At 36.5% G+C, this 25,773-nt stretch overlaps 2 protein-coding genes across 6 annotated transcripts in view; one reads left to right on the top strand and one right to left on the bottom strand.

Moving 5' to 3' along the window:
• Positions 1-23,987, top strand: part of BMP2K (BMP2 inducible kinase) — a 125,272-nt gene extending 101,285 nt beyond the window's left edge. For 3 of the 4 annotated variants that reach the window (XM_036852013.1, XM_036852015.1, XM_036852016.1), the window contains 2 exons: positions 4,666-4,776; positions 18,160-23,987. In XM_036852013.1, the coding sequence (XP_036707908.1) occupies positions 4,666-4,776; positions 18,160-19,577 (1,529 nt within the window). In that variant the 3' untranslated portion in view covers positions 19,578-23,987. The remainder of the gene's footprint in view (positions 1-4,665; positions 4,777-18,159) is intronic. The other variant, XM_036852014.1, reaches the window with a different exon arrangement.
• PAQR3 (progestin and adipoQ receptor family member 3) overlaps positions 17,468-25,773 on the bottom strand; it is a 28,008-nt gene continuing 19,702 nt past the window's right edge. Inside the window, exons 7-8 of one of the 2 annotated variants that reach the window (XR_005019892.1) lie at positions 25,585-25,705; positions 17,468-19,608 (exon numbers count right to left, since the gene is read on the bottom strand). The gene's annotated coding sequence lies outside the window, so the exon portion shown is untranslated. The remainder of the gene's footprint in view (positions 19,609-25,584; positions 25,706-25,773) is intronic. The other variant, XM_036852018.1, reaches the window with a different exon arrangement.

Below are 25,773 nucleotides of genomic sequence, written 5' to 3'. Positions count from 1 at the left end.
TTTCTCAGCTGGCAATTAAAAAAACCAAGTAGAAGGGGCTTTGTGGGCAAACACATCAACAGCAGAAGTGATGTATGACAGCATGGAAAGAGATGGAAAAATGTCTGGTTTTCCCTTAATAATTGATAGTCATAGTAATGGGGTTCAACAAAGGTGAAATGTCTTTAATAAAGTTTATAAAGAAATCAATAAAGTATAGAATATAGTTTAGAAAGATTTCCTCCCAGATTTGACTTTATTATAATATTGAGTCATCTTTAGCACCCGTTTCACTCACAACCAATAAGGTATCTAATATTCGATCTACTTGATAAGGGTTTAAATTACACCGATGGGCAAAAGACCTCTTCTAGAACCTTAAGAGTTTCAGTAGACTAACAGTGTAATGAAAATTGATTGTTGGTCATTACTGGTTGGTTCCTCTGTCGCTATCAACTTTTTCCAAAATGAATAAATTATCAATGTGTTTGGAATATCAAATTTATCTTTTTTCTCAGTACAGATATTTATCAACAATTTTTCAAAGTCCTTTCTAAGATTTTTTATATTTGGCTTATGAAAGCTTTCCAATGAGAAACTGAATACTTTTATGTATGGTCCTTAAAAGTATAGGCATTGCCCATGTAATGATTGTTCAGAATAAAACATTGCCATTTGAGGTTTTATTTTTTAAATGGTATGTGGTTATTTATTTTTTTAAAAAAAAAAAGCAAAAAGATATGCTGTCTAGGAAATATTTTACTTGTGTGTATTTTCCAGAAGGTAATTTAAAAATTATATTTTGAAATACTAAAATTTCAAGATACTAGTAATTGGTGATAAAAAAACTGTTTTTTAGTGATCTTTAAGAGAACAGTTGAATCCAGCTGGCAAAAGGATTTAACATATAAAATATAAATCAAATTCTTCTTGCTTTTGCTTTCAGTGTAACAATATTTATGGTTTGGAATTTTTTACCTGTTCCTATTTAAGACTAAAACATTAAATCGAAATTAAGCGTTATTAATAAAACTAGTCTCAATACTTTTTACAGTTTAAGCTTGTATTTTTCATGGTCTTTTGTATCAAAGCATCCAGATTAGTATGTAAACTTTAGAAATCTAATTGTCATAATATTTAATACATTAAACACTAATTAGAATACAGGTGTTTGCTTTGGGAAAATTTTTAAGTTGCATTTGTTTGAATAGTTGTGTAGCTCTACATGTTAATTAAAAGTAATACTTGATGGAATATTGTTTTCTTGTTGATAGTGGATTTATTGTTTATTTCTGTTTAAAATTGCATCAAAATAACTAAAAGGAAGAGTAGAAGAAACTAAAGACTGTGGCTGCTTTGCATATTCTACTGAATGTGTTGGGGTTTTTTTCCTGAAGCCACAGTATGAAATAGATATAAACATCTGTATATATAGTTAATTTGTTGTAAAACATAAACTCTCACCATTTTAAGCTGATTCAGACCTATCACTGTTCCTTTAGGGCAGAATAACAGAACTTTTCAGGTATATTAGAACAGTGTCGAAAGAAGACTATACTTTTAAACCTTATTCTTTAACCTTTTGGCTATTCAAGCCATTATCCATATAAGCTGCTGAATTAACTTTTTAGAGTATATTAATTTTCTGATGCTAGTATGAAATACAGTTTGATTTTAGGATCTTAAAATCCTGTATTTTTGCCATTTGTATCCATTAAAATTCTTGAAAAGATACTGTCTTTATTCAGCACACAATTCTTTTGGGAAGGCAGAAAGAGGTAAGTTTCTTACATTGGACAAATCAAGCTCAAGTTTTGCTCTAATGAAAAGAAAACCAGTTCTTTGAAAATGGGGCTTAAATACATTTTAGGGGTGACTATGTATTTGAAACTCTACATACCATTTTGTTAGTTTTTATTTATAGGTAATTGATAATTAAAAAAATTAATATGTATGTTTATTTTTTATTTTGTGCCCTGGGACCCAGATTATCATGTGAACTTTAGAAATCTAAATGGTTTTTAAAAAATCTTCCATGGAAAAATTGATGCTGTGTTTTTTGGAACAATGAGAACATGATTCATTTTATAGTGAGTTTATTCTGCTTCCTGTTTTGAAATAATTGGATAAATGAACTTTGTATGGAACAGTATGTTCATATTTTAACCTATGGGGACCCCATATATAAAAAATATTTGTTTACCCCTACATGATAGTATTTGTACTCTTGTCCTAACTACATGGTGCTGTTTATACATTTACCATGAATTTACCATAGATAGATGGAGATAATACATCACTGCATGAGGATTCAAAGAACTTTAGTGGTAACTTTGCATTTTTATATGCTGGGAACCATTGGAACAGTAGTGGTTTATAAACCTGGAGAATATGTTAATATGTAGATTCCCAAGCTTCTATTCAGATAATCTGATTCATTTGTATTATATTAGGTCTGTGATAGGACCCAGGTTTTATACAGGAGTATAAATACATTTTACACAGGAGTCCTGGCAATTATGATGCAGATGGTTTAGGAAGGAAATCTGGTCCTGACTTTGACCTAAGTACCTGTAAACTATATACTTATATACAAATATATATATGTAAGTATAATTTTATTAGGGCCTGATAAAATTGGTAACCCACAGGTATCCTCTGTGATTCAGTGAATCTTGGGCCTCTCCTTAAAGTTTGATTGTGGCTTCCCACCACAATAAATTAAAGACACCCTTGGTTATATAAGGTGTTCTCCAACCTTATTTTTTCAGAAAGTTGCTATGAAAGTAACTTCTTTATAGTTAAGTGTTGGACAACAAAATATGAAAAAGCTTTTTTTCATAGTACAATCAGCATTTGTTACTGATTTCCTGAATTAAGTATACAGTGAATACCTTGAAAAAGAACATCTAAAATAAATTTTCATTGTTATCCATTTCTGTATTGGATTTGAAAATAACCTCTTAAGTTTTGGAAATTTTATTTGTGCATAAATCAGTTGTCAGATGTGTTGCCTTAAAATATTAATTAGTGCTTCAACAAAATTTTAAATAAAAATTTAAACAATCTAAAATTTCATGTGGATATTGCAGAGTTAGTTTTAGCCATGAAAGCTCATAATTGTATCATAAAGGTGTTTAAAGAATCAGTTGTCCATAGCAAAAATTGAGTATTTTCAGGATATTGTAGACTCTAGGGCCTTGCCTTCTCAAGCTTGCGCTCCCTGGACCAGCAGTGTCATGTCCTCTGGAAGCCTGTTGAACTGCAGAATTTCAGGATCCATTCCAGAACCATCCAGTCAGAATCTTCATTTTAACAACTCCCAGGTGATTATAATGCACATTAAATTTGAGAAGCACTGTCCTAGGAGATTGCTGCTTTAACTTGGGGCTTTTTTTGTTTCACTCTGCAGTTACGAGTCATTTTTAAAGAATTCTAATTCTGTTTGGATTCTCCCTCCCCATCCTGCCATCCCTTAGAACTCAAATGAAACCAGCATAGTTTACCCATAGAGTTCCTTAAACATGAAAAGTATAGTCCTGGGAATGTTTAAAATATCTGTAAGGGGAAAATGGGTCCCTAATAGCATATGTTTGATTACCAAGAATCAGAGGATAGAGAGGCATTTTATAAAAATCCAGAAGTTCTCAACTGATAAAGTGCCTGTGATGTGCAGAGTTTAAGAGCAGGGAAAAATAATTACTACTAGGGAATTAGGATACATTAAATCTTCTTCAGACATACCAGACCTGCTCTCACCTTTGAGCCTTTGCTCTAGCACTTCCTCTGCCTGGTGTGTTCTTCCCCAGGTATCTACTCCTGCCTCCTTGGAGTCTTTTCTCACCTGGTACCTGTTAGAATCACTCTGTTTCACTCTGTTTATTACTGCAACCTGTGTCTGCTCCCTTAATTCCTTTTACCCTGCTCTACATTTTTCTCTCTAGCTTTAACAGTCTCTATTTCTCATGCTTGTTGCTTGTCAGTCGTTTTTCCATGCCAGCATATAAACTCCATGAGGGCAGGAGTCCTCTTTTTGTTTGCTATTGCATGCCCATTGTCTAGAACAGTGCCTGGCACATACTAGATGCTCAACTATTTGTTGAATGAAAAAACGAATTCTGTTGTTAAGGCTTTTAATTTAGTAGAGAAATATCTATATCTTTGCATTTGTATGTATGAGAATGGTTTAACCAAGTAATATGAGAAATGAACAATAACATAAAATGAAGTAACATATAGTGAATTACTTTTTATTGCTATTGAGAAATAGGATTTACCTATTTTATGAATGAATGACCATTTGCAGTATTTTTTCCATGTGTGCTTTCAGAGAAAGTTTGCCAAATATGTCTCTGTTTAATAATCTGGGTTTAACTTCAGATCCAATATGTTACAAGTTAAAGACAACTGGTATTTAAATAAACCAAATTAAGTTATTTACTAGGTTAATTGTATTTAGTGAAATCTAGCACTGTGGTTACATTGTTAAACTTGCCTTTGTAGCAACAGGTACGTATTAAACTCAGGACTACCCACTAATACTTAAACGGATGAACTTTGAATCTCATATTTTTCAAGAAGGCTTTGTTTAATTTTCACTTTTATTTACACTGTATGCCACTTTTAAATTTAAAGATCGTTTTGTTTTTATTTTATTTTTTGTTTTGTTTCATCTTATTTTTGCAGACAGGCTCGAGGAGAGAGCATCCTCAGATAAGAATGTAGAGCCACTTTCTGCTCCACATAACCATCCTCCAGAAGATCCTTTTGGTTCTGTTCCTTTCATTTCTCACTCAGGCAAGTTACATAAGTAACATCATCACTATCCATAAAAAGTACACACAAGAACAATAACAGCAACAAGGGCAAAAACCCTTATTATAAAGCCAAAGTAGGAATCAGGTTTTAGTTACAGCAGATAGAACAGAAAATTATTTTAACCTTTAGCCATCCTCGTTTTCCTGATGTTCTTTCCATTGGGTTATTCAATTTGTGCCTTTTGGAAACACAGAAAAATGCTGATTTGCGTAATAGAACCATAACTGGTTCTTTCTACCTCGACTGTTGGATAGTATTGAAAAATTTCATGCATGAAAATATCTCTCACTTTTATATACTTAAAATACATTTACAGACATTTTTATACTTAGCTTTTGCTTAAAAATCCTGTTTTCCTAGTTTATACATGCTCTCTTGTAGCTGTGTTTACAAAATATTAGTGACTTTGTTACAACTTGTGACAAATTACCTATTTTCTTCTTACTCCTTTGATTTCAATCCAGAATTTAATTATTCACCATTTAAGAATATTTGTGATAATATTTTCAAAGTATTACCTAGTTAATGCTGTTGAAGATAACTAGGATGGAATAGGATCCCGCTTTGGCATAAATGGATTTTTGTGTTTGTATAGTTAGAGTGGGAAAATTGAGTTTAATCTTAGAAAAGGGAAATGCATTGCAAGAAATTATACTTTACTAGAAGGTAAAGGTTTTGTTTAATATATTCAAGGTAATTGTCAGCTATGTTCTTTGGTTCTGTTTCGTTTATTTCTCACTCAGGCAGGTAAAATATGTGACATCATCACTACCATTTAAAAAAACTTCATACAAGAGAGAACAATAACAAAAGAAAAGCATTGTGAATGTAAAGCCAAAATAAGAAATAGGTGTTCAGGATTTCTGATAATACACTGAAGCAATGTTATAGCCTTTCAACATTCAGATTTGGTTATCCAGAACAGTACAGTAACTAAGAGTGTTTCTATATACTTTGATGTTCCATATTTTTACTCTTTGCCGTTTGTTGAAAACAATCCATATTTTTGTCATTTTCTGTTAGCTTCCTTCAGATTATCTTTTTCATGAATGATATGAAATCATTAACTGGGGAAGACAAATTGACTGTGTCAGTTTACTTAATATGTATGGATGCACTCCCTCACAGCCCCAATACCCTAGGTCAAAAACTGTTACTGTCTTTTTGGGTTTTTTTAAATAATAGCACAAATGGTCTTTATAAGTTCTCAAGAACGTGGTACTCAGTGACTTCAGATAGTGATCCATTTGTGGCAGAAAGCGGTTTCAGTACTAGCTCTTTTTCGTACTCTAGAAGGAGTTACATAATCCCCTTCAGGTTTGTACATATCTATGCAACTTCTTGTCTGTTCTTTAATAGCTTCTGAAAGAACCCTGGGGAAATGAATAGTAGAATCAGGAACTAGAGTAAGCCTCAGTGATTTGCCTTTTCCTTGGGCACCCTTATTTTGGGGTTGGCCTAGGATTTCTGTAGTTAGAAATAATGCTCACAGATTTGAGCTTGATTGCTGCTGTTGCTGTTTTGTTTTTCTTTTTCCTTTGGGTATTTAACTTCTCTATTAGATTTTAAGCTTGCTGAGGGTTGTGAAAACATGAATTTTCTGTCTCTGAATCCTTCCCAGTAGCCAACCCAGTAAGTACCTATTAATATTCATTGGCTGTATGAAAAAATTATGACTATTCCTAAAAATTCATACTCCTTGGTGTTAGGACAATGACCATAAAAAATGCCCTTTGATATAAATGCTACTGCTCCAAAAAATATTTTAAGATTTAGTGTTAATAAGAACACTGGAATAGATTGGTTATGAAAAATTGAGTACATAGACTAGAATAAAGGAGGGAATGGTCATAAGAGAAATGTGCCTCCAGAGAGAAGACAAGGCAATCACTTTGCTATATTAGCTTTGTTCATTTATTTTTATCAGATTCAAAATACATAATCAAAATTTAAAAATCTGAAAATAACTTACTGCCACTGACCTATTCATCATCAAGATTAGAAATACTTTGTTATAAATAATTTTTAGGTAACAATAAAGTATTTGAAGGCATTCATCTTCCTCTAAGAGTAAAATAATTGAATCTCTGAAGCAAAAAACTTCCTCATAAGCTTTATGAAGAAATTGGAAAAAGAAAAAGGAATTCTACCCATTGAAAATATATTTCACGTGGCATTGTGAGCATCTGGAGATTTATAGGACTAGGACAGAAGAAAGGCAAGAAACTACTTCTAAGTGTGTGTGTGTGTGTGTGTGTGTGTGTGTGCAATACAGGGTGATATGTATATGTGATAAGCCATCTTACTTGAATCTGAGAGTTGACAATTCTGAACATAATTTAATTTTAGGTAAACCATGTAGAGAATGCTAGTTGAGAATAAAATGAATTCAATCACGAGGCAGAATGCTATAAGAATTCTAGTGGCAAAGTGCATTTAAGGAGACCCACTGTCTTGAATCTAGTGTTCCTTACACTGGTTTTATTAGGAATTGTGTTCTTTTTATTTTGAAAGAAAAATTTCTGTTAAAACTTTTAATCTTAACTTTGAAATGAATGAATTAGTTTTTACTTTGCTTTTCTTCAGTTGATCATAATTTTATAAAATTATTTTTAAGCTAAATTTTAAAGTTAAAATAATATGTGTATCTACTTTAAAAAGTTGGATTTAACAAGGTTCATAATGAAAAAAAGTCACTTCTCTGCTTGCTCCCTCCCTATACCCTTTCCCTGTACAGACTCCCTGGAGATAATTTTTCACTTCTGGCATTGTAATATGTCATGCTTATTCTTCTATTTCTTTTATTTCAATTTTAGATGATGTGTATAGACTTTGTATTTTGGAAAATGATGATTTAGATTAATTACACTGTTAGCACCCAGCCCCGATCACATGCACCTGTCCTTTCACTAATTTCCAGTACAGTTTTGACACAATTGTTGGTTGTCCATGTTGTTCAATGCGTACATTTTATGCATATGTAAGTATTTGTCACTGAGGTCCAGTATACCATTATTACATTTCCTTCTATAAGGTTTTATTTTTCCTGGAGTTAATTATAATGATGTTTATAAAAATGACTATGTTTTGTTCCCTGGTTTTTTCTGTACCCTGTCATTGATTCATCTCCATTTGGAAATGTAAATTTCCTCCCAACTTAAGGTGGCTGTCATTTTCATTTTTACTTGATTACGTCTCTCGCCGAGCTCCGCAGCCTGAGTTGGTTGCTTCCTGTGCCTGCCACACGCTTATCATCCTAGTATTTTCTTTTGCCTGTCGATCTTCTTGGGAATTCTTGGATCTCCTCTCTTTCTCTTTCTTGGTTAGTAGAGCAACTCCTTTTCTTGAGAAAATATATATGCATGGGAGGAAAACTTTTGAACTTTGCTGCCTTTTTTTCCTAACCTGACACTTGACTGATAATTTGGCTGGGTAAATAATTCTTTGTTGGACATAGTTTTTCCTTGTGAATTTTCAAGGTACTGCTTCATTGTATTCTAGCTTCAAAAAAAGGGATAGGGGGCTTTAACTAGAGGAATGGCTGCACTCCATGCCCCTAACCCTAGGTCCCGTAGCCTCTACTATTTAGAGGCGAAAATACCTGTTTCTTCTCCTTGTTAGCTGCATGTACTGCAGATCTGGTACAGTCAGCAGCCTTAGTTTGTCTATATGGATGCCTGTTTGTTGCCTCGGCTTATGATGATCACTTTTGGACTTCTTAAGAAGCTTAGCTGAAGGTAACATTTTGGTAGACCATGTCTTCAAATGAATCAAATCTAGCTTTCCTTCTTCTTAGCTTTAAACATTTCTTTATGGGCAAGATTAAATTTTGTAATTATTCTTTTATGCAGAAATCAAATAATTATATCAAGAATCTGTTTGGTGCTGTATAGAAAGGGAATATCTTATTCCATAAGCTGATATCTTAATTATAATGGAATTATATATACCTTGTATGTCAGGTTACTAAGCTGATATTAGTAGTGTGGTGTGTCATAGAGAACATTGACTTTAGAATTAAAAAGTCCTGGGTATGCATCTTAGTTCTGTCCCAGATTAACCATGTGATACCGGCTGTTGCCTAATTTCTTAGAGGGTTTCTGTATCTTAAATTGGGGATAATATTAGCTAGTTGATGAGATTGTTGAAAGGATTAAATGAGAGCATGTTATACAACACGCGGACATCCTCAGTGTTGGTCGCTGTTGTGGCTCTTGTAGGTAGTGTTATTAAATAGTATTTTTACTACTTACTACTAAATTCCAAAATCTTAGTGTTAAATAAGTTTTGAAGCTGCCATCTAGCTTGTAGTAGTACAGAGTTCCAGTAATAATAAGCTAACTACTGAATTACATCTTTTAATAAAGTGTAGAACCTGTCTATGAAGCTGTTCCCCACCAAGAACTGTTTTAACAGTGCCATTTCTATTTTTATTAAAGCATTAACTACCAGTATTCAGTACAGTGTACACACAGACATCCTGTTAAAAGCATGGTGTTCGTTCCCAGTCCTGAAATGCACCCAGTCTTCCTTCTCCCCAAGGCATCGTGCTGCAGTTAGTTGAATTACAGCGTGGACAACCTAATTTTAATAAACACTCTCAAATTCTGAAACATAGTATTTGAAGAATTTCGTCACTGAAGTTTTAGATTTCTTGTATTGCATTTCATCTTTAATTAGGTTTGGTGAACTTCCTTTACTCTCCCCAACCCCAGACCTACCTCATGGGTCTCATTATCTAACAGGAAGTTAAATTGAATTTAGGGTTGGGAAGGTCACATCATATATAACGAATACTTGTTGGAACATAAATGACTACAGATTGTCAGTCCAATTGCTGGGTCATTTTATAAGCCATGATGAGTGTACTGTTTATAACTTTAGATTCTAGTAATTCTTGAAGATCAAGAATTTTCCTCTTCCAGAATGTCAGTAATAATGGTTACCATTTATTGAATCCTACTGTACACATACAGTGGAAACAGGCTCAGAGCAGGATCAGTGACTTGCTTAAGGTAAGATAGTTTATAAGCAGGAATCCAGCTCTGTCTGATGCTAAACTCTGTTCTACAAACAGTAGCAAAACAAAAGTGTTAAATGACTTGTTTTACCAGTGTTCAGTGGATGTTCTGTGTGAATCGTTCCACTTGTAGATGTGTTTTTGATGTATTTGTGGGACGACGTGAGCTCCACGTCCAACTCCTCCGTCACCTTGATTCCCCAAGTATCAAGGGACTTGTTTTAAATGAAAACCTACAATAACATGAGGGACGTGATAGAAATGTCAGTTTTAATCAGAGTGGCAAATATTGCCTTGTCGCTTGGCCTGTCTTGAGAGAAATCATACAGATTTTGATAAAACCTTCTAATCCAGTAATCCTTGGGTCTGGCACGGTAAATTGCTGAGAAATGATGGCAGTCAGTATGCTTCCAATTCAAAGTGAGCTTTACAGTCTTACAGCCCCTCCCTTATACCCCAAATGATGAGACAACAGAAGGCATGTAATTACAATAGCAGTTTCAAGCCATTCATCCTCTATAATCCGACAGCAAGGAAAAGAACATCAAAACAAAATTTTCTTGAAACTGGAAGCTTCTTGTGTGATTAAAAATGTACCACCTGTTTTATAACTAAAAGAACTGTCCTCTAAAAGATGGAAACCTGGTTAGAAGAGTGGTAATATGAATAGTATGATGCAAATATGCCCCCTCTCCCCACATCGTTTTGGACGTATTCTAAATATTTTGTATTTTTTGATATAGTTTATAAAGGTTCATTTATGTGGTTTAAGAATACATATGCAGTATTTATTTAAAATAGTGTGGCATTACCCAGGATCTCATTCTTTTCACCAAGTATTTGTTTAAAAGAATACTAATAATAAGTATATGAAAGTCTGTGAAAATTGATGATAAATTTTAGCTTTTGAGTTTGGAGTCATCTTTTGGACTGTGTAAGACTATGATGTCTTTGAACTTTTAACATCTAGAAATATCTTTTTATGAAAACTTGAGCTTGGAATAGATGAATTCATGTTCTTATGTTCTTCATTTGGTGGATTCATGTTCTTAAATTCATTTGGTTAGATAAGCTTGTTCTTCAGAACCTCCCAATTGTTTATACCTTTGTCAGTCATTTTCCAGATCACTAGAATCAGGATTAGTACATGGGTTTCACAACTGTTAAAGTGAATGATAAGTTTCTTGAAGTCAGGAATTGTCGTATCTTTGTATACCCCGTACAGTACCTTGATGAATGAATTCATTATCAAAGTATACTTTGGTAATCTAATATAAACTTTCTCTCTCTCACACACCCTAATAGTTAATGAGCTTTCACTAGATAAGATGAATTTTATTAATGTTCAGCTGTATCAGGTAAGTTCCATTATTGTCCTTATTTTACAGATGAGGAAACTGAGGCTTTTTTGGATGTTTATCTTCTGTGGATTTTGTAAAGTTGTATATGCTTTCATTTGTTGATAAAGCCTTATAGTATTTCCAGAACTTAACCCTACAGGGTTAAAGTATTTATCGTACTGTTTAACAAAGCACTGTTTACTGAAATAGAAACAATACTGTGCTCATTCTATTAGTTTTTTGTTTTTTTGTTTTAGTTTTTTTAAATTTTCAGGCATAGCTTTTGTAAATTTTCAGGCAGAATACAAAAGGAACACAAGACAAGTCTGTGGTTGTATTTTGTCGAGGGTTGGTGCTAAGCTATACTGAATGTTTGCTGGTGATGATATTCTACTGGTAGTTTAATTGTAGAATTTACAGATGAGAGTTTTAAAACTAGTGTCATCAGCAGAGAAGTCACTATGGCCTTAAACTTGGACAAGCCATTCAGCTTTTCCCTAGTTTCAAATTATTTATGTATATAAAGAGATTGGACTAGTTCTTTAAAAATCTCTTCTTGTTTTTTTGCTTTCAAGATATAGTTGAAACTATGAAACAGGATTAAGGTCACTGAAAGAAAGAAATGAGAAGAGAAACCAGAAAGCCAGGGGATGAGCATTGGTTGGTAGCACTGCATATTTTGAAGTGGTAGGAAGTCATGATAGTGCTCTGCCATGGAAAGCAAGGGGAACATTTTTGAAGATGTGGTTAATAAGATTGAAGGGGAAAGATCATAGCAAACCTTACAGGGCGATTTCACCCTAATGTTGTGTGGGAGCCTAAATGGTGGGGAGTTAAGAGATAATGTATGAAAACCCCTTGGCACTGCATTTGCACTCAGGACAATATTAGTTACTATCTTCTCTGATTCATTTCTCAGTACCATTAAAAATGTATAGTAGGTACTCCACAAATAACCATGAAATGATGGTATAATACATTGGCAATAGCAATAATATAGCCCTTGACTGAGTACCTACAACGTGCCAGCACTGTTACAAGCACTTTACCTGAATTCTCACTTTAATCTCCGCTACATTTCTCTGAGGCAGGTATTATTGCTGTGTCCCTACTTTACAGCCGAGGAAACCGAGACACTAAGTAATACCTGACTCCAAATGAGAACACAGGTCATCAAAGGACACTTTGATGAAGTAAGGGAAGTATACTGTATATTTTGATATAGACAGTTACCAAATGGTTAATTTGGTATTTCACTTGTTTAGTAAATGCTTGTTATTTTATGGATGGTACTGAATAATTGAAGCTCTACTTTGTTAGCTTTGAACTACTATCTTGAAATTCTATATAAGAGGTATATTAAGCCATAAAGCAGTGAGGATAAGCAGAATTTATGTGTGTAAATAAGTACTAGTTCTCGAGAGATGAATTTATATGCCACACGAGAATTTAAGACTTCATAACATCATTGCTGTTCTTAATAGTTTACCCAAATCTGCACTGCCTATCTTAGTCACTCACCTTATTCTCAGGATTTGGCTCTGATTAGATTTTGGCTATTTCCTGCAATCAAACCCAACCTCAAAAGATGAGGATTACTCAAAAAGCTGAAATTTTTACAGTTTGTAGTTAGTTCCAAGGCACAAAACAGAAAGAAAAATATCCTAACTAGAAGCCATCAAAATATCATTCCACTGTATTTAGTTTGAGGAAAGAAGAATGCCAATTCTTCTTGGATGATACAAAACAAGAATGTGTTTTGGCTACTTAGAGCCAAAAATAAAGATTGGTCAATACATGAAATTGTACAGGGTTTTACCAATATCATTTAATGGAGAAAAATGCAACTGAGGTATGATGCTGGGCACATTCTAGACATTTGTTTATGCTTTAAATACATGTTCCTGGCGCTTATTGTAAATATTACAGCTCCCCTTCTACCTACCTGAAAACCAGCCATTTTTGTGTTAATAATACAAATCCCAGTAAATATAGGGATTATTAGGATTTGGGATATATTGAATTATAAGGCAACATATTTAGGCTATACTTTTGGGAAATTAACTTAAGCAGTGAAATGATCCTGATTTAAATTTCATGGTAAACCAAATGTGTAATATTTGCTCTAACGGCTTAGAAGAAGCAGTCTAGCACCAAGAGCAAACAGTAGGAATATCTGAATTTTTTTTAATGACAGAAATATGTTTAGGCAAAGAAATAGGTTTTAAAAGTTGATGGCACTCAGCTATGAAGTCACATTTTAAAGCACTGTACATTGTACAGTTGGTAACCAACTTTCTAACTTGTAATACTTATTTTGACAGTCTTTTGTGCCTTTGGAACAGGACTAAAAGTCTTAGAATATATTGAAGTAATTTAAAAAAAGTTTTATTGGAGTATAGTTGATTTACAATGTTGTGTTAGTTTCTGCTGTACAGCAAAGTGAATCAGCTATACATATACATATATCCACTCTTTATTAGATTCTTTTCCCATATAGGTCATAATAGAGTATCGAGTAGAGTTCCCTGTGCTATACAGTAGGTCCTTATTAGTTATCTATTTTATATATAGTAGTATGTTATATGTTGATCCCAATCTGCCATTTATCCCTCCCCCCCTTTAATTTCCATTTCTTTCTCAGTTTTTTATAGCTTCACAGTGAAGAGAGGAAAATTAAGTGGATGGCTGTTGTCACAGAAAGCGAAACTATGGTTGTAACTTGCAGCTTTGGAGCTTAACTTTTCCCCAGCAGGAGGTGCTACAGAGAGATAACCACTTGTACTTAAAATTGTGCTTCATGGTGCTTAATATTTGAGCTGCTCTTAGTATGCTGGCAGAGAGGCCCATTGCTGCTCTTGACTCTATGTTAGTTTATGAAGGAGTGGAAGGATGGAGAAATAGGGAAACGTTTATGCAGGGTCAGGGTGGGTAGGTTATGTGAATATGGGAGAAAAAAGGAATTTGGATAAATATTTTTGATTGCTTGTTTTAGTTTTATGAAGGGGCGACAATAAAAGAAATAAAACCAGTCTGTATACACCAACCAGAAATTTCCCCAGTTGCCCATACTTTTCAGGGATGTAATCTGAAACCCTAAAGATGGGATAGATCATTGCGTGTGTCTTTTCATGTTCTTTTTGAAAGTGATCCTTTCAATTTCTAATATTGTGCTCTCAACTATAGCTATTTAAAAATCCGAGATATAGTTTCCAGGATCCAAAATGCACCCTTATGGTGTGTAAATATACATTTGTTTGCCTGCTTATTTTGGGCCAGTTCTAAAGTAGACCTGAGCCACTCTTGAATTAGCCATAGAATTGCACCCTCCTCTCTGCCCCCTCCCTATTCTTCCCTCTCATTTAGATCCATCTTCAACCATTGGGTCCAGAAAGTAGGTAGGAAGTTGGAGTATGATGTATGAGATAATTGAGTTTGGCCTTGCTCTGGAGATGATGACAGTTAACTTTACCAAGTGCTTTTGAGTCAGGCACTATTTTAAGTCCTTTCTTTACAACAGTCCTACAAAGTAGAACCTGTTATTATCATATTATTCTCTCGTAATATAATAATATATATTCCCTTATGTATGAGGGAACAGAGTAGAGAGAGGGTTTAGCTGTGGCCTTAGTAGAGATTGTTACTGGGTTAACTTTATTAGCTCTGTATTGATTTTGCATAAGGAAGGAATAACAGTAAATTGGTAAATTATGATTAAAAAAGGGATTTTCTTTCCCCTCTCAAAGAAAAAGTGCATGATCATGGTTCTGTTTAAAATGCTGAAAAACTAGAAACAACCTAGACGTAAAACAACCTAGAGGTAAATAGTTCAATGCTATACATACAATGTTTTATTATGTTTCTATCAGAATTACTAAATGGACTATGTTGATACCTGTAAAAGATGCGTTAAAAATGGTAAGTGAAACCCTACAAATTTATATCCACACTGACAATTTAAAAAGCAGATCTGTATAGCACTTTACAACAAAGAAATACGTATCTGTATTAATACAACTTTGAGAAGCTGACAAAAGGCAGACAGAGTAGGGAGTAGAAAGTGACAAATGTGTTTTGGAAAGCAATGTTGACCATTTGGGTAAAGGAAACAGTTAATTTAGAAGACAAAGATTAATATAAGAATACCAAGAGAAGGACTCTTGTCCTATGTTAAATGTTCCAGAAGATTTCTAGGAACAGAACTCTGTGCCCTAGAAATGGAACATTTTCCAGGGAAATTGTAGAGCGGCATTTTCCCTAAGTGCTTTTTGCAGAATTGTTTATAAAGGTTAATAGGTGTTACATGTAACAAATAAAAGTGTTTGTAGTGAAGCAAATTTGGGAAACCCTAGGCTTCATTCAGTCAGATTCTTCTGTGTACGATGTGTCAGCACCTTTAGTACGATAAGCATTTTCCAGGTGAGTGGTGGTGGTGAGAGGGGTACATCATAGAGTGCAGCATTTCATAAACTCATTTGCCTGAGACCACAGAACTGTTTGGTTCTTGTTACGGGAATAGCATTCTGCAGAAGACACTTTAGGAAACATACATGGAATGTTCCTGGAGGTGTCCATGAGCAGGCAGGAGGGGTGGTGCCCGTGTGGCTCTCTGTGGGTGGGTAAGTAGCCTGAGCAGGTACTAAGTTAACGTGTATCTTAGAGGGACTGTCCTAAAGTCAGGGGTGATTGCAAGTCTTTGCCATCGCATTTTTTGCTTTTGGATAAAAATTCATGAAAATAAGTGCTCTGGCTAATCTAAAAGTAACCTTTGTTTTTAATATCAGAAGTATGCTGTATGGAGAAGTCAAATGAAAATCTGCATTTGATTTGATTTTAATCTGTTAGGATTGAAGATAAGCTTATTATGAATATGTAAAGATACAGCATATAACTCTTGGCTGGTTTCAGGGAACTGGCAGATGAATAATGGATGAAGATTATATTTGTATTTAAGTATAACTGATAGAAATCTCCACATCTTCTCTCCCCCTCGCTCCTCAGCCCCACTAGATTTCCTCCCCACTCCCCACTTCACGGTTGTCAAAAACCTGCATGAGCTGACCGGAGCCAGTGGCGTTTCCGTCCTCAGTTCATTGGGCTTCTTTGCGTCACCCTGCGCAGTTGTCTACTCCCTCCCCCGCAAACACTCTGCTCTTTTGGTTTTGGCAACATTACACTCACCTGCGTTTGGTCCTCCTCTCTGGCACTTCCCTGTTTGCTCTGCAGGTTCCTCTGTTGACTTCTAAATGTTCTACACCTGAGGGCTCAGTGGTGGATCCCCTTTTCCTCAGAGAGACGCTGAAGGGTTTTCAGCGGTAGCCACATGATTAGCATTTCAGGAGGGTTATTCTGGTGACAGTGTAGAGGAGCAGTTTGAGGGATATGGGCCTGGAGGCAGACAGGCAAGTTTAGAGGCTAAGGAGTTGCTGGATGAAGATAAGGAGGGGATGGGATAGACAGCTGGCAGAGGGAGAGGAGGGACCCGATTCCAGAGATTTTAAAAACACTATTTGGTGGGAAGAGGGAATATGATTTGCAGATTTCTGCTAGTTTGCAGAACCTGGTAGGTCGATGGAAGTGTTCACTAATTTAGAGGGAACTGGTGAGGACACATTTTAAGAGGAAAGATGATCTCTTTTGAAATTACTGAGTTTGAAGTAATGGTAGGAGATACATATTTATGATAAGTATTAGATGGATAGATGAGTATTCATGGTAAGAATCAAAGATCCACTCATTACCGTGTAAATGCTGATAACATACAAGTAGTTAGGACCCAGGGCAGGACATGCAGAGGGAGAAAGACAGCCAAGGATAGAACCCTGGGGAGCATACCTGTTAAGGAGATGTTAGTGAAAGAGAAGTCTCTACAAATATGACCAAGAGGGAATAGTCAGAGAGGTGGGAAGACAACAGTGCTGACTTTCAAAGAGAAGGAAATAACTCAGAGGTGTCCTATGCCATGGAGACCACTGTGTTAATAACGAGAAAGAAATGGTCCTTCCATCATAAGGTATAATTAGTTTCCATGACTAAAGACTATACTTTCAACCCTAGCTAATTGTTTTGAAAATATCTGATCTTAGAGGGGAAGGGATAAATGGATATGTGGTTGGATCAATTCAAATTGTTTCCTACCTCTGGAAAATCAATTCAGTACACCAGTGTATTGGGAGGGCTGTATATTTTCATGTAAACTAACATACTATTTATCTTTACTATATATCATACAGTGAAATTGTAGAGCACTGTATTTGATGCAATTTTATTACCTATCATACAGTGAACATACTGATAGTTAAGATTTTTATTAAAGTAGCATGCTTTTAATGTAATGTCCAGTAGTATAGGTATGACAGTTTAAGGAAGATGTGGCATCTAGGGAAGGCAGATATCCTTGGTACCGTCTCAGTTCAGTAGCTGGTCCTTAGTTTTGATCAGGCTGTGGGGATGCACTCATATGTTAACCCAACTCATAAGATACTTGTTTACAAAAAAACACCAGAATGCCAATTTAAAAATTATACAGTGAAACATAACTAAGCAGATAAGCTATTCACGCTTGCTGATCTCTGTGGGAAAACTTTATAACACAGTTGAAATATAAGCAGAAGCCTGTTGGGTAAACGTGGGATCTGAGCAGGGCAGCTGTCTGGATAATCTTAGTTTGAAAGTGGAAGAAGAAAATGTGCTTGTGTACTGTATTCACAGTCCTGTTCTGGGTACTGTAAGTGAGACTTAGCTGTCAGCGATCACCTAATGGTGAGGAGGTGGTGTGTAGGGTAGAGAGACAAGTAAGTCTGTCTGCACTGAAGGACCTAACCATCGACTATGAGGCCAGGTGCATCCCCCAAGCCTAATGATAAAGAACTGCCCTTGCATCTTCCTCTAAGGGAACTGCCGTGAGTGATCTGTAATGCTTTGTGTTAGTACATAATGTTTACTGCAAATGGTTTTTGAAATGCATTGGAATGATATAATAATTTTTCTTTGAATCTGCAGGTTCTCCTGAAAAGAAAGTTGAACATTCATTCATGAATCAAGAAAAGAGCACTGCAAACCCTATCAAGAATACAAAAGCAAGCCCAGTATCTAAAGACCACCGGACTGGAAAGAAACCCTCAGAGAATCCATCAGTACACGGTCCAGTGCAGAAGGGGAACGATGAATCCGAGAGTGATTTTGAGTCAGACCCCCCTTCTCCCAAGAGCAGCGAAGAGGAAGAGCAAGAGGACGAAGAAGTTCTTCAGGGGGAACAGGGAGAGTTTAACGATGACGACACGGAGCCGGAAAACCTGGGTCACAGGCCTCTGCTTATGGATTCTGAAGATGAGGAAGAAGAAGAGAAACACAGCTCCGATTCGGATTACGAGCAGGCCAAAGCCAAGTACAGCAGCGCAAGCCCGGTCTACAGAGACACAGCTGGCAGTGCAGCGATCCAGGACCCTAGCGCAGCACTCCTCACGCCCGCCCAGTTACCCTCGGACGTCGGAGCGGGGACTCCCAGACCGGAGTTCGATGTCTTCGGCGCTGTCCCCTTCTTTGCTGCGCGTGCTCAGCAGCCCCGCCAAGGGGAGCCGGAGCAGGACCCCTGCCCCCAGAGCCGGCTTCCCGCCGCGGGGCTGGAGCCGGAGGAGTTCGATGTCTTCACAAAGGCGCCCTTCAGCAAGAAGGTGCCCGTGCCCGACGCGCCCGCTCTCCCCGCTTGTCCGCAGAGTGTGGATATATTCGGCTCCACTCCGTTCCAGCCCTTGCCCGCATCAGCAAGTAAAAGCGACAGCAACGAGGACCTTTTTGGGCTGGTGCCCTTTGAGGAGATAACCGGCAGCCGGCAGCAAAAAGTCAAGCAGCGCAGCTTGCAGAAACTGTCCTCCCGCCAGAGGCGCACGAAGCAGGAGGCGGCCAAGAGTAACGGGAAGCGGCACCACGGCACGCCCACCGGCGCCAAAAAGCCGGCCAAGCCCGCCTACCGCACCCCAGAGAGGGCCCGCAGGCACAAGAGGGTGGGCCGCCGGGACTCCCAGAGCAGCAATGAATTTCTGACTATCTCGGACTCCAAGGAGAACATCAGCGTTGCCCTGACCGACGGGAAGGACAGAGGGCACGTCCTGCAAGCCGATGAGGGTCTGTTGGACCCCTTTGGGGCCAAGCCGTTCCACCCTCCGGACCTGCCGTGGCACCCCCCGCATCAGGGCCTGAGCGACATCCGGGCCGACCACAACCCCGTCCTGCCCGGGCGGCCCAGGCCGAATTCACTCCACGGGTCGTTCCCCGGGGCAGATGCGTTGAAAATGGATGATTTTGGTGCCGTGCCCTTTACAGAACTCGTGGTGCAAAGCGTCACCTCACATCAGTCCCAACAGGCCCAGCCAGTCGAATTGGACCCATTTGGTGCTGCTCCGTTTCCTTCTAAACAGTAGATAACTTCTGATGGACTCTTCTTATTAACTCCTGTTTCAAAGAAAAAAGTATGAATAGTTTTATGAATTTGAAAGAAAATTTATTTGTATAGCTCTTTATATCATTCATTCTTACAGGTCAATCAGCATAGGTGATTTTTAAATAAACCAAATAGAAAAAGGAAGTATCTGCACAGGGTAGCAACTCCACGTCTCTTCCACGCAGGAGCAAAGGGAGCGAAATGGCAAGCTCTAACCTGGGGTTTCAGCTGCAGATGTGAAGGCACAGAAGTCCAGGGGAAGCGTGTGGGCCCTTTCCAGTCGTGTGGTCCCTGAAAAGGGACTGGAAAGCTGCAGCTTTATTTTTATAACAGAATGTCACTTTTGTGTGCGTATCCGAGGCTCATTCCAGAATCCAGCATTTAAAACTAAGGTTGTTTGTACATACACAAGTTGCATTTGTGGATTTTTTTTTTAAGGTCTCTTCTAATTTCCACATTGGGGAAAAAAAAAATCCACTTCTCATAAAGAATGAGGAAGTTATTATCTGGAGAGTGCAGAGATTTTAGTCCTTACACCTTTCTCTACAAAGCGGAGCCAGAGGTCACTGACTGTTGTGCCTAAAACTGTTTCATTTAAAAAAACAAGTGCCATTAATATGGAATATCTATGTAGACACCTTGAACAAAAACTAAAGAGAGATACCTGACAGGTGGAAAAATGTAGAGAAAAAACATGATACAAAGAAAAAAACACTCACTTCAGGAACACTTTATGTTCTGGTTTTGAATGGCTTCTTGCTCAAAACTTATCATGTCCCTAGTAAAGCAGATTATTGGAAAAACTGGGAGTGAGGACAAGGGTCATATAGAGATTTTATTTTAGGGAACAATATGTAGCTAAAACCCTGAGTTTTTGAGACGTTTACAATGTAAAATCATGTTGCATTTAATAATGTGCTTTATTAAATTACCACCTTCGCCAACTATTCCCCAAGTCGTGAGCAGCAATTTCTGAGTTAGGTCTGGAGGGTGGAGTAGTTTTAATAAAGTGTACGGAACAGCGAAACCCACAAAGCCTTACCGGCAGGACTCGCGCATCCTGCCGCAAATACCTCTGCACTAGTAACAGGAGATCTGAGAGTGGCTGTGAGGTGTCAGATGACCAGAAGCTAGCATCTCGACTCTGCTAGTTAGCTGATTGTGTCTTTAGTGAAAAGAACCCAGCTACCAAATTGCCTTTTTCTTAACATCACAAATCCTAATTAGAAACTTGAGGTTTTATAGAAGTTGTTTAATAAGATAGAAATCACGTCTATGAATTAATGTGAATAGAGTATCTGTGCTTCCTGTGTCTCCAACTATTTTAAGTTATAATTAACTGTCCTTCCCTATCAAATTAACATTTAGAGGTTTCTAGAACCATTAAAGCTATTTACAAAAAAAGGGTGAAAACTCTTTTTCAACTGGCACTCTCCTCGATTGCTCTATTTTAAATTAACTCTCTTTGAGCCCAATTAAAATGTATTTTATGAGTAATCATACTAGAGTCTCTTAATTATAGTGCCCCAGTTGGGTTGAGCTATTTGCCTGTTTTCACAGTTCTAAACTTGGAAAGAAGCAAAGTATACGTAACTAAACCATCTATTTTTTATTGCTTCTCTCTTTTTTATGTTTTAAATCAGATACAACTTTTGTGGACAAAGGGGGAAGCAGTATGTGAATCAGAGTGAAGCAGAGGCAGACCAAGCATGACATTCATTACTGCTTAAAAGCTGTACTTTTAGAGCCCAAGTGCACCAGTTACTTGTCCTTGTGCCAAAGGCAAATATTATGTTTGCACCTTTTTTTTTTTTTTTCTGATTCTCAGGTTGATTAATACTGCTAATGCAAATGCTCAAGTAGATGTGCTTTAAAACTTTACAAAGTAGATTCAAGTGATACTTTCTTTTAAAAGTGAAGAGTTGATGATTACACATAGTAAATTCATGAACTACAGTAGGTTTGTATCAAACAGAATCTGTTTTTTAATGAAATCTGTTGGTTGATGTATACACAGTATGCTTCTTTGACTATTTTAGTCCTTAGCCTTGGTCTCGGCTAGACCTCATGAGTTTCTTAATTTAGAAGCGGTAGGGATGAACTAGTATGGTTTCCTTGGGATGTAAACATGAAATACCTAGCGTCTGTCTGATACCAAGGCCTTGCTTACAGTTGTTTTTCAATACACTGAATAATTTTAAATGATTTAGATACTGATAGACACTTTGGCTTATAATGCTGGATAAATTCTAAGGAAACACTTTGACACTGTTTAAAATATTTACCTTCTTATGTTTATTATATCATAGCCCAGTGACTTTTCTCTTGAGATTATAGCTCAGAAGAGACATTGAGGACTTAATAGGGGACCCAATGGGATAGAAATGGGGAGATTCCTTTGTGTTGAAGTAGAGGCATTTTCCCAAGGAGTACAGGATTAGGGTTGCTTTCCATTTCCCATCATGTTTTCCCACTACTGTTAGGTTGTAAGTCACTCCACACAGCTGATGCCCAGGTAATTCCCTTAGAATTATGAGACTAAAGCTCACAAGACGTGTGAAAGAGCTTAACACATACTTGGTACACAGCACTCAGTAAAAGTTTGGCTCTATTATGGGATGGTCCAATTCTTGCTTAAGGAAGGAAAGTTGAAAAGAAATCATGTTCGTATTAATCAGTTGTCCTCTGTGCTTCTTTAGCATGTAAAGTAGTCATAACTCTAAACCTGTAATACTTGAACATCACTAAGGGAAGTAAAATATTATGAAGCTAGCAAAAGTCTGAGGCCAAAGTTATTTCTGTCCTAACAGCTTTAATAATGCTTATTGATTTTGAATCATCTTTTTAAAAGTGGACCATTTGCTTATTTTAATATTATCACTTCAGCAAAATGTTAGTGTTAAAAAGATCAGTTTTTATGGCACTGAGGAATGTATCTGCTAAGACACAAAAGAAGTTGCTTGGTTATAGATATTAGGCAGAGGAGGAGAGGTTGTAGGCTGGATGAAAATTTAACTGACTAGAATGTTTATTCAAAAGTATCCATCGGGAAAGAGTGTGATTCTTCCACTGACGCACCCCATCCCTGTATGTGTGTGTGTGTGTGTGTGTGTGTACGTGGGCACAGTTATGACATTATTTGGAATTGTAGATAGAAGCAGCTTTTGATCCTACCCTGTTTATTGTGTGACAGTGCTTGATAGACTGCTGTCCTCATCTTGCTGGTGGGAAATACTAAGGTGGAGACCCCTCCTCTACTCTGGTGTTCATCAGGCGGAGTAGTTTTCCTACTATTCAGGCTCTCTGCTTGGTTTATTTTAGGTTGTGGTACTTCATATCAGCATTGCTAGAAGGTACACGTGTATTAGTATCACTAGTTCTGAGGAGTTTGGGTACATTTGTTTTAATATATATATAGAATGTGCAGTAAACATTTTCTTTTTTTTTTTTTCTTTTTTAGCAAAATTACGCATCATTTTAGGTCCAATGTTGAGCTGACAGATCTACTGTGAGAATAACAATGATAGTTTATTTGAAAACTTTTATACACAGTGGTGTTTATATATTAGGGTAAATATATAGATGCACACATGCATGTACATGTTACACCTCTCTACTGTGGAGTTAATGTGAATTTTTAAATTTTAAATGGAATTGCAACCACAATCATTACTAAAGGAACATTCACTCCTGGTGAGGGTTTACAAAAGCCACTAAAAGAATAAGGTAGACAGATGAAAATGCAAATGGCCATCATTTGGGGTTATTTTTATTTAAAAATTGTACTACTTTTGAAAGAGAATTGTTTTTATTCCTACGCTCTTTTTGTGATTGAAAAGTCATCTAATAGTAAGCAGAATAGTAATAGTAAGCTACTTTTTAATTGCTGGCAAACAGCTTTAAGTGCACTTTCTTTGATTACACTTCCATTTTTTGTTAAACTTGAATTTTCTGAAGCCTTTTATGTACCACTAAGCAAATAACTTTAACTTTTAATAAACCTGATTTACATCTTTATTATATTTCTAATTGTTGAAAACATACTTTCTAAAGTTAACTTCAATCCTCACATACAGCTGGAAAACTGTTCTATGAGACAGAATCAGTTGATTTTTTTTTTTCTTCCTATGTCTAATTAATTAAGCACTAACTGATTTTAGTACTATATTGCCTTTACATTGCTTATTCTCATTGACTGAATCCTGTCCCTCATTCACTTTGTTTTGTTTGAAATTTAAAGTTATTTTCTTACTGTATTTATCATACCTACTGTTTTAATAATCTGCTTTCTTTAAATGCAATAAATCCCAAATGGATTGCATATTCTTTATAATCAGTGACTTCAGAGTTTTTCATTATTTGTCATCTTATTAAAAGTTTTGGATGCAAACTTCTAGTCAGTTCTTTCATTTACACCACAGACAGACATTAAGCACCTATTATGCACCAGCTAATGGAATAGAAAATGAATAAGATTAGATCTCTCTTCTAAGGAGCTCACAGTTTTGGATTTAAGTAAGAAAACACATTTTGACCTAGCATTTATACTACAAAAACAATAACACAACTTGTTCAGGGATTACAATTACTGATACAACGATGAAGGTATGGCAAAAACATAAGACTTTGAAGTACCTTTTGAATGTTTGGCATAGTTTTTGCATTACATATAATTTATTTTTTAAACTCTTTCTTTAAAAACTGGTGACATTTTAACTGTTAAAAAATATTTAGTTTTAAATAAAATACTGTAGTCCTTGATTATGTCAGAAAAGAGGCTTTGGCATGTTAAAGAGAAACCTGTTTATTGGATTGATGGACTAAGTTTGGCGTCAAGATCGCAATATTTTTTTTTTTAAACAAACATCTTTATTGGAGTATAATTGCTTTACAATGGTGTGTTTGTTAGTCTCTGCTTTATAACAAAGTGAATCAGTTATACATATACGTATGTTCCCATATCTCTTCCCTCTTGCATCTCCCTCCCTCCCACCCTCCCTATCCCACCCCTCTAGGTGGTCACAAAGCACCTAGCTGATCTCCCTGTGCTATACGGCTCGCAATATTATCTTATGTATTATTCCACAAACTGGAGTTTTAGATTGGTGGCTTGTGGAAAGATTCAACTTATTTGTTAGAAATGAACTTCTTCTTTTCGTAAGTAGTAACATTTACCTAAAGTTAGTTATGTGGAAAAATAAGGGCTTTGTTTCTTTTTAATAAATGGTACAAAGGAGCAAAATATCCGATGATAAAGGTTATTTAAAAAGAACAGTGTGGGATGTGCCACTGTTCAAATTCAGTTATAGTTAACTTCTTTTGAGAAGAATATATGCTGCAGTTAGAGCTGTTTGAGTAAGCTCACCCCTTTTTAAGGAAGTCCAACTCCAGCATCATATGTAAGATGTAGTTAAGATTCTCCAGTTGAAAGCATGAGCTTTTGAAGTTTTATTTGTTGCACATTTAAAAAGATAGTTCACTTTTGCTTTAGATTGTTGGCAGTACTGAATTTACACGTGTGTCCTGCAGTGTTTTTGATCCCGGGTTTGTAGAGCATGACTACACCTTGGTGGCTATCATTCCTGTCCTCTAAGGATGGAAGTTTCACTGTTCATAAGAGACCCCCACTGTTGCTACCTCTCCTTTCTGAAAATGTTTTCTCAAAGGTAGTTTCAGTTTTGGATCATTCTCCCGCTATTCTACTCAGGAAGTATGGTACAGAATTTCAGGGGATGTAAGTACCCAATAGCATCCGTAGCTCTTTTCAGTGTAAACACAGTTACTGTGAAAATGCATGTAAAAGACACTTCTGCCCCTCCCCTAATAGCTGAGCTGATTCTTCACTGCACACACTTCGGCAGGGGTAAAATTACCCAGAGTGATGATTACAAGTGAATACAGACCTACTCAGCTCAGCAGGAATCCAGAAATGCAGGCTTTGCCCCTTGATATTAAATGCAGGGCAAAGGATATCTCTAGGTAGGTACCTGCCAAATGGAGAGTTGTACAGCTTTATGCCAGTCAATCACAATCTTCAAATCGGTTACTCTGTCCAGGCGGGATGCCATTAAGATGTGACACACATTCCCTGAAGCTTCATTCCTGATTCTAAAATATGATTGTGAAGCTGTTATGTATTATAAAGAATGACAAGCAGCACTTAACATATTTAGCAA

The sequence above is a fragment of the Balaenoptera musculus genome, chromosome 5 (genome assembly GCF_009873245.2).
Source record: "Balaenoptera musculus isolate JJ_BM4_2016_0621 chromosome 5, mBalMus1.pri.v3, whole genome shotgun sequence".
NCBI classification, from domain to species: domain Eukaryota; kingdom Metazoa; phylum Chordata; class Mammalia; order Artiodactyla; family Balaenopteridae; genus Balaenoptera; species Balaenoptera musculus.
The sequence above is the reverse complement of the archived record's forward strand: the minus strand, read 5'-3'. Positions and strand labels throughout refer to the sequence as shown.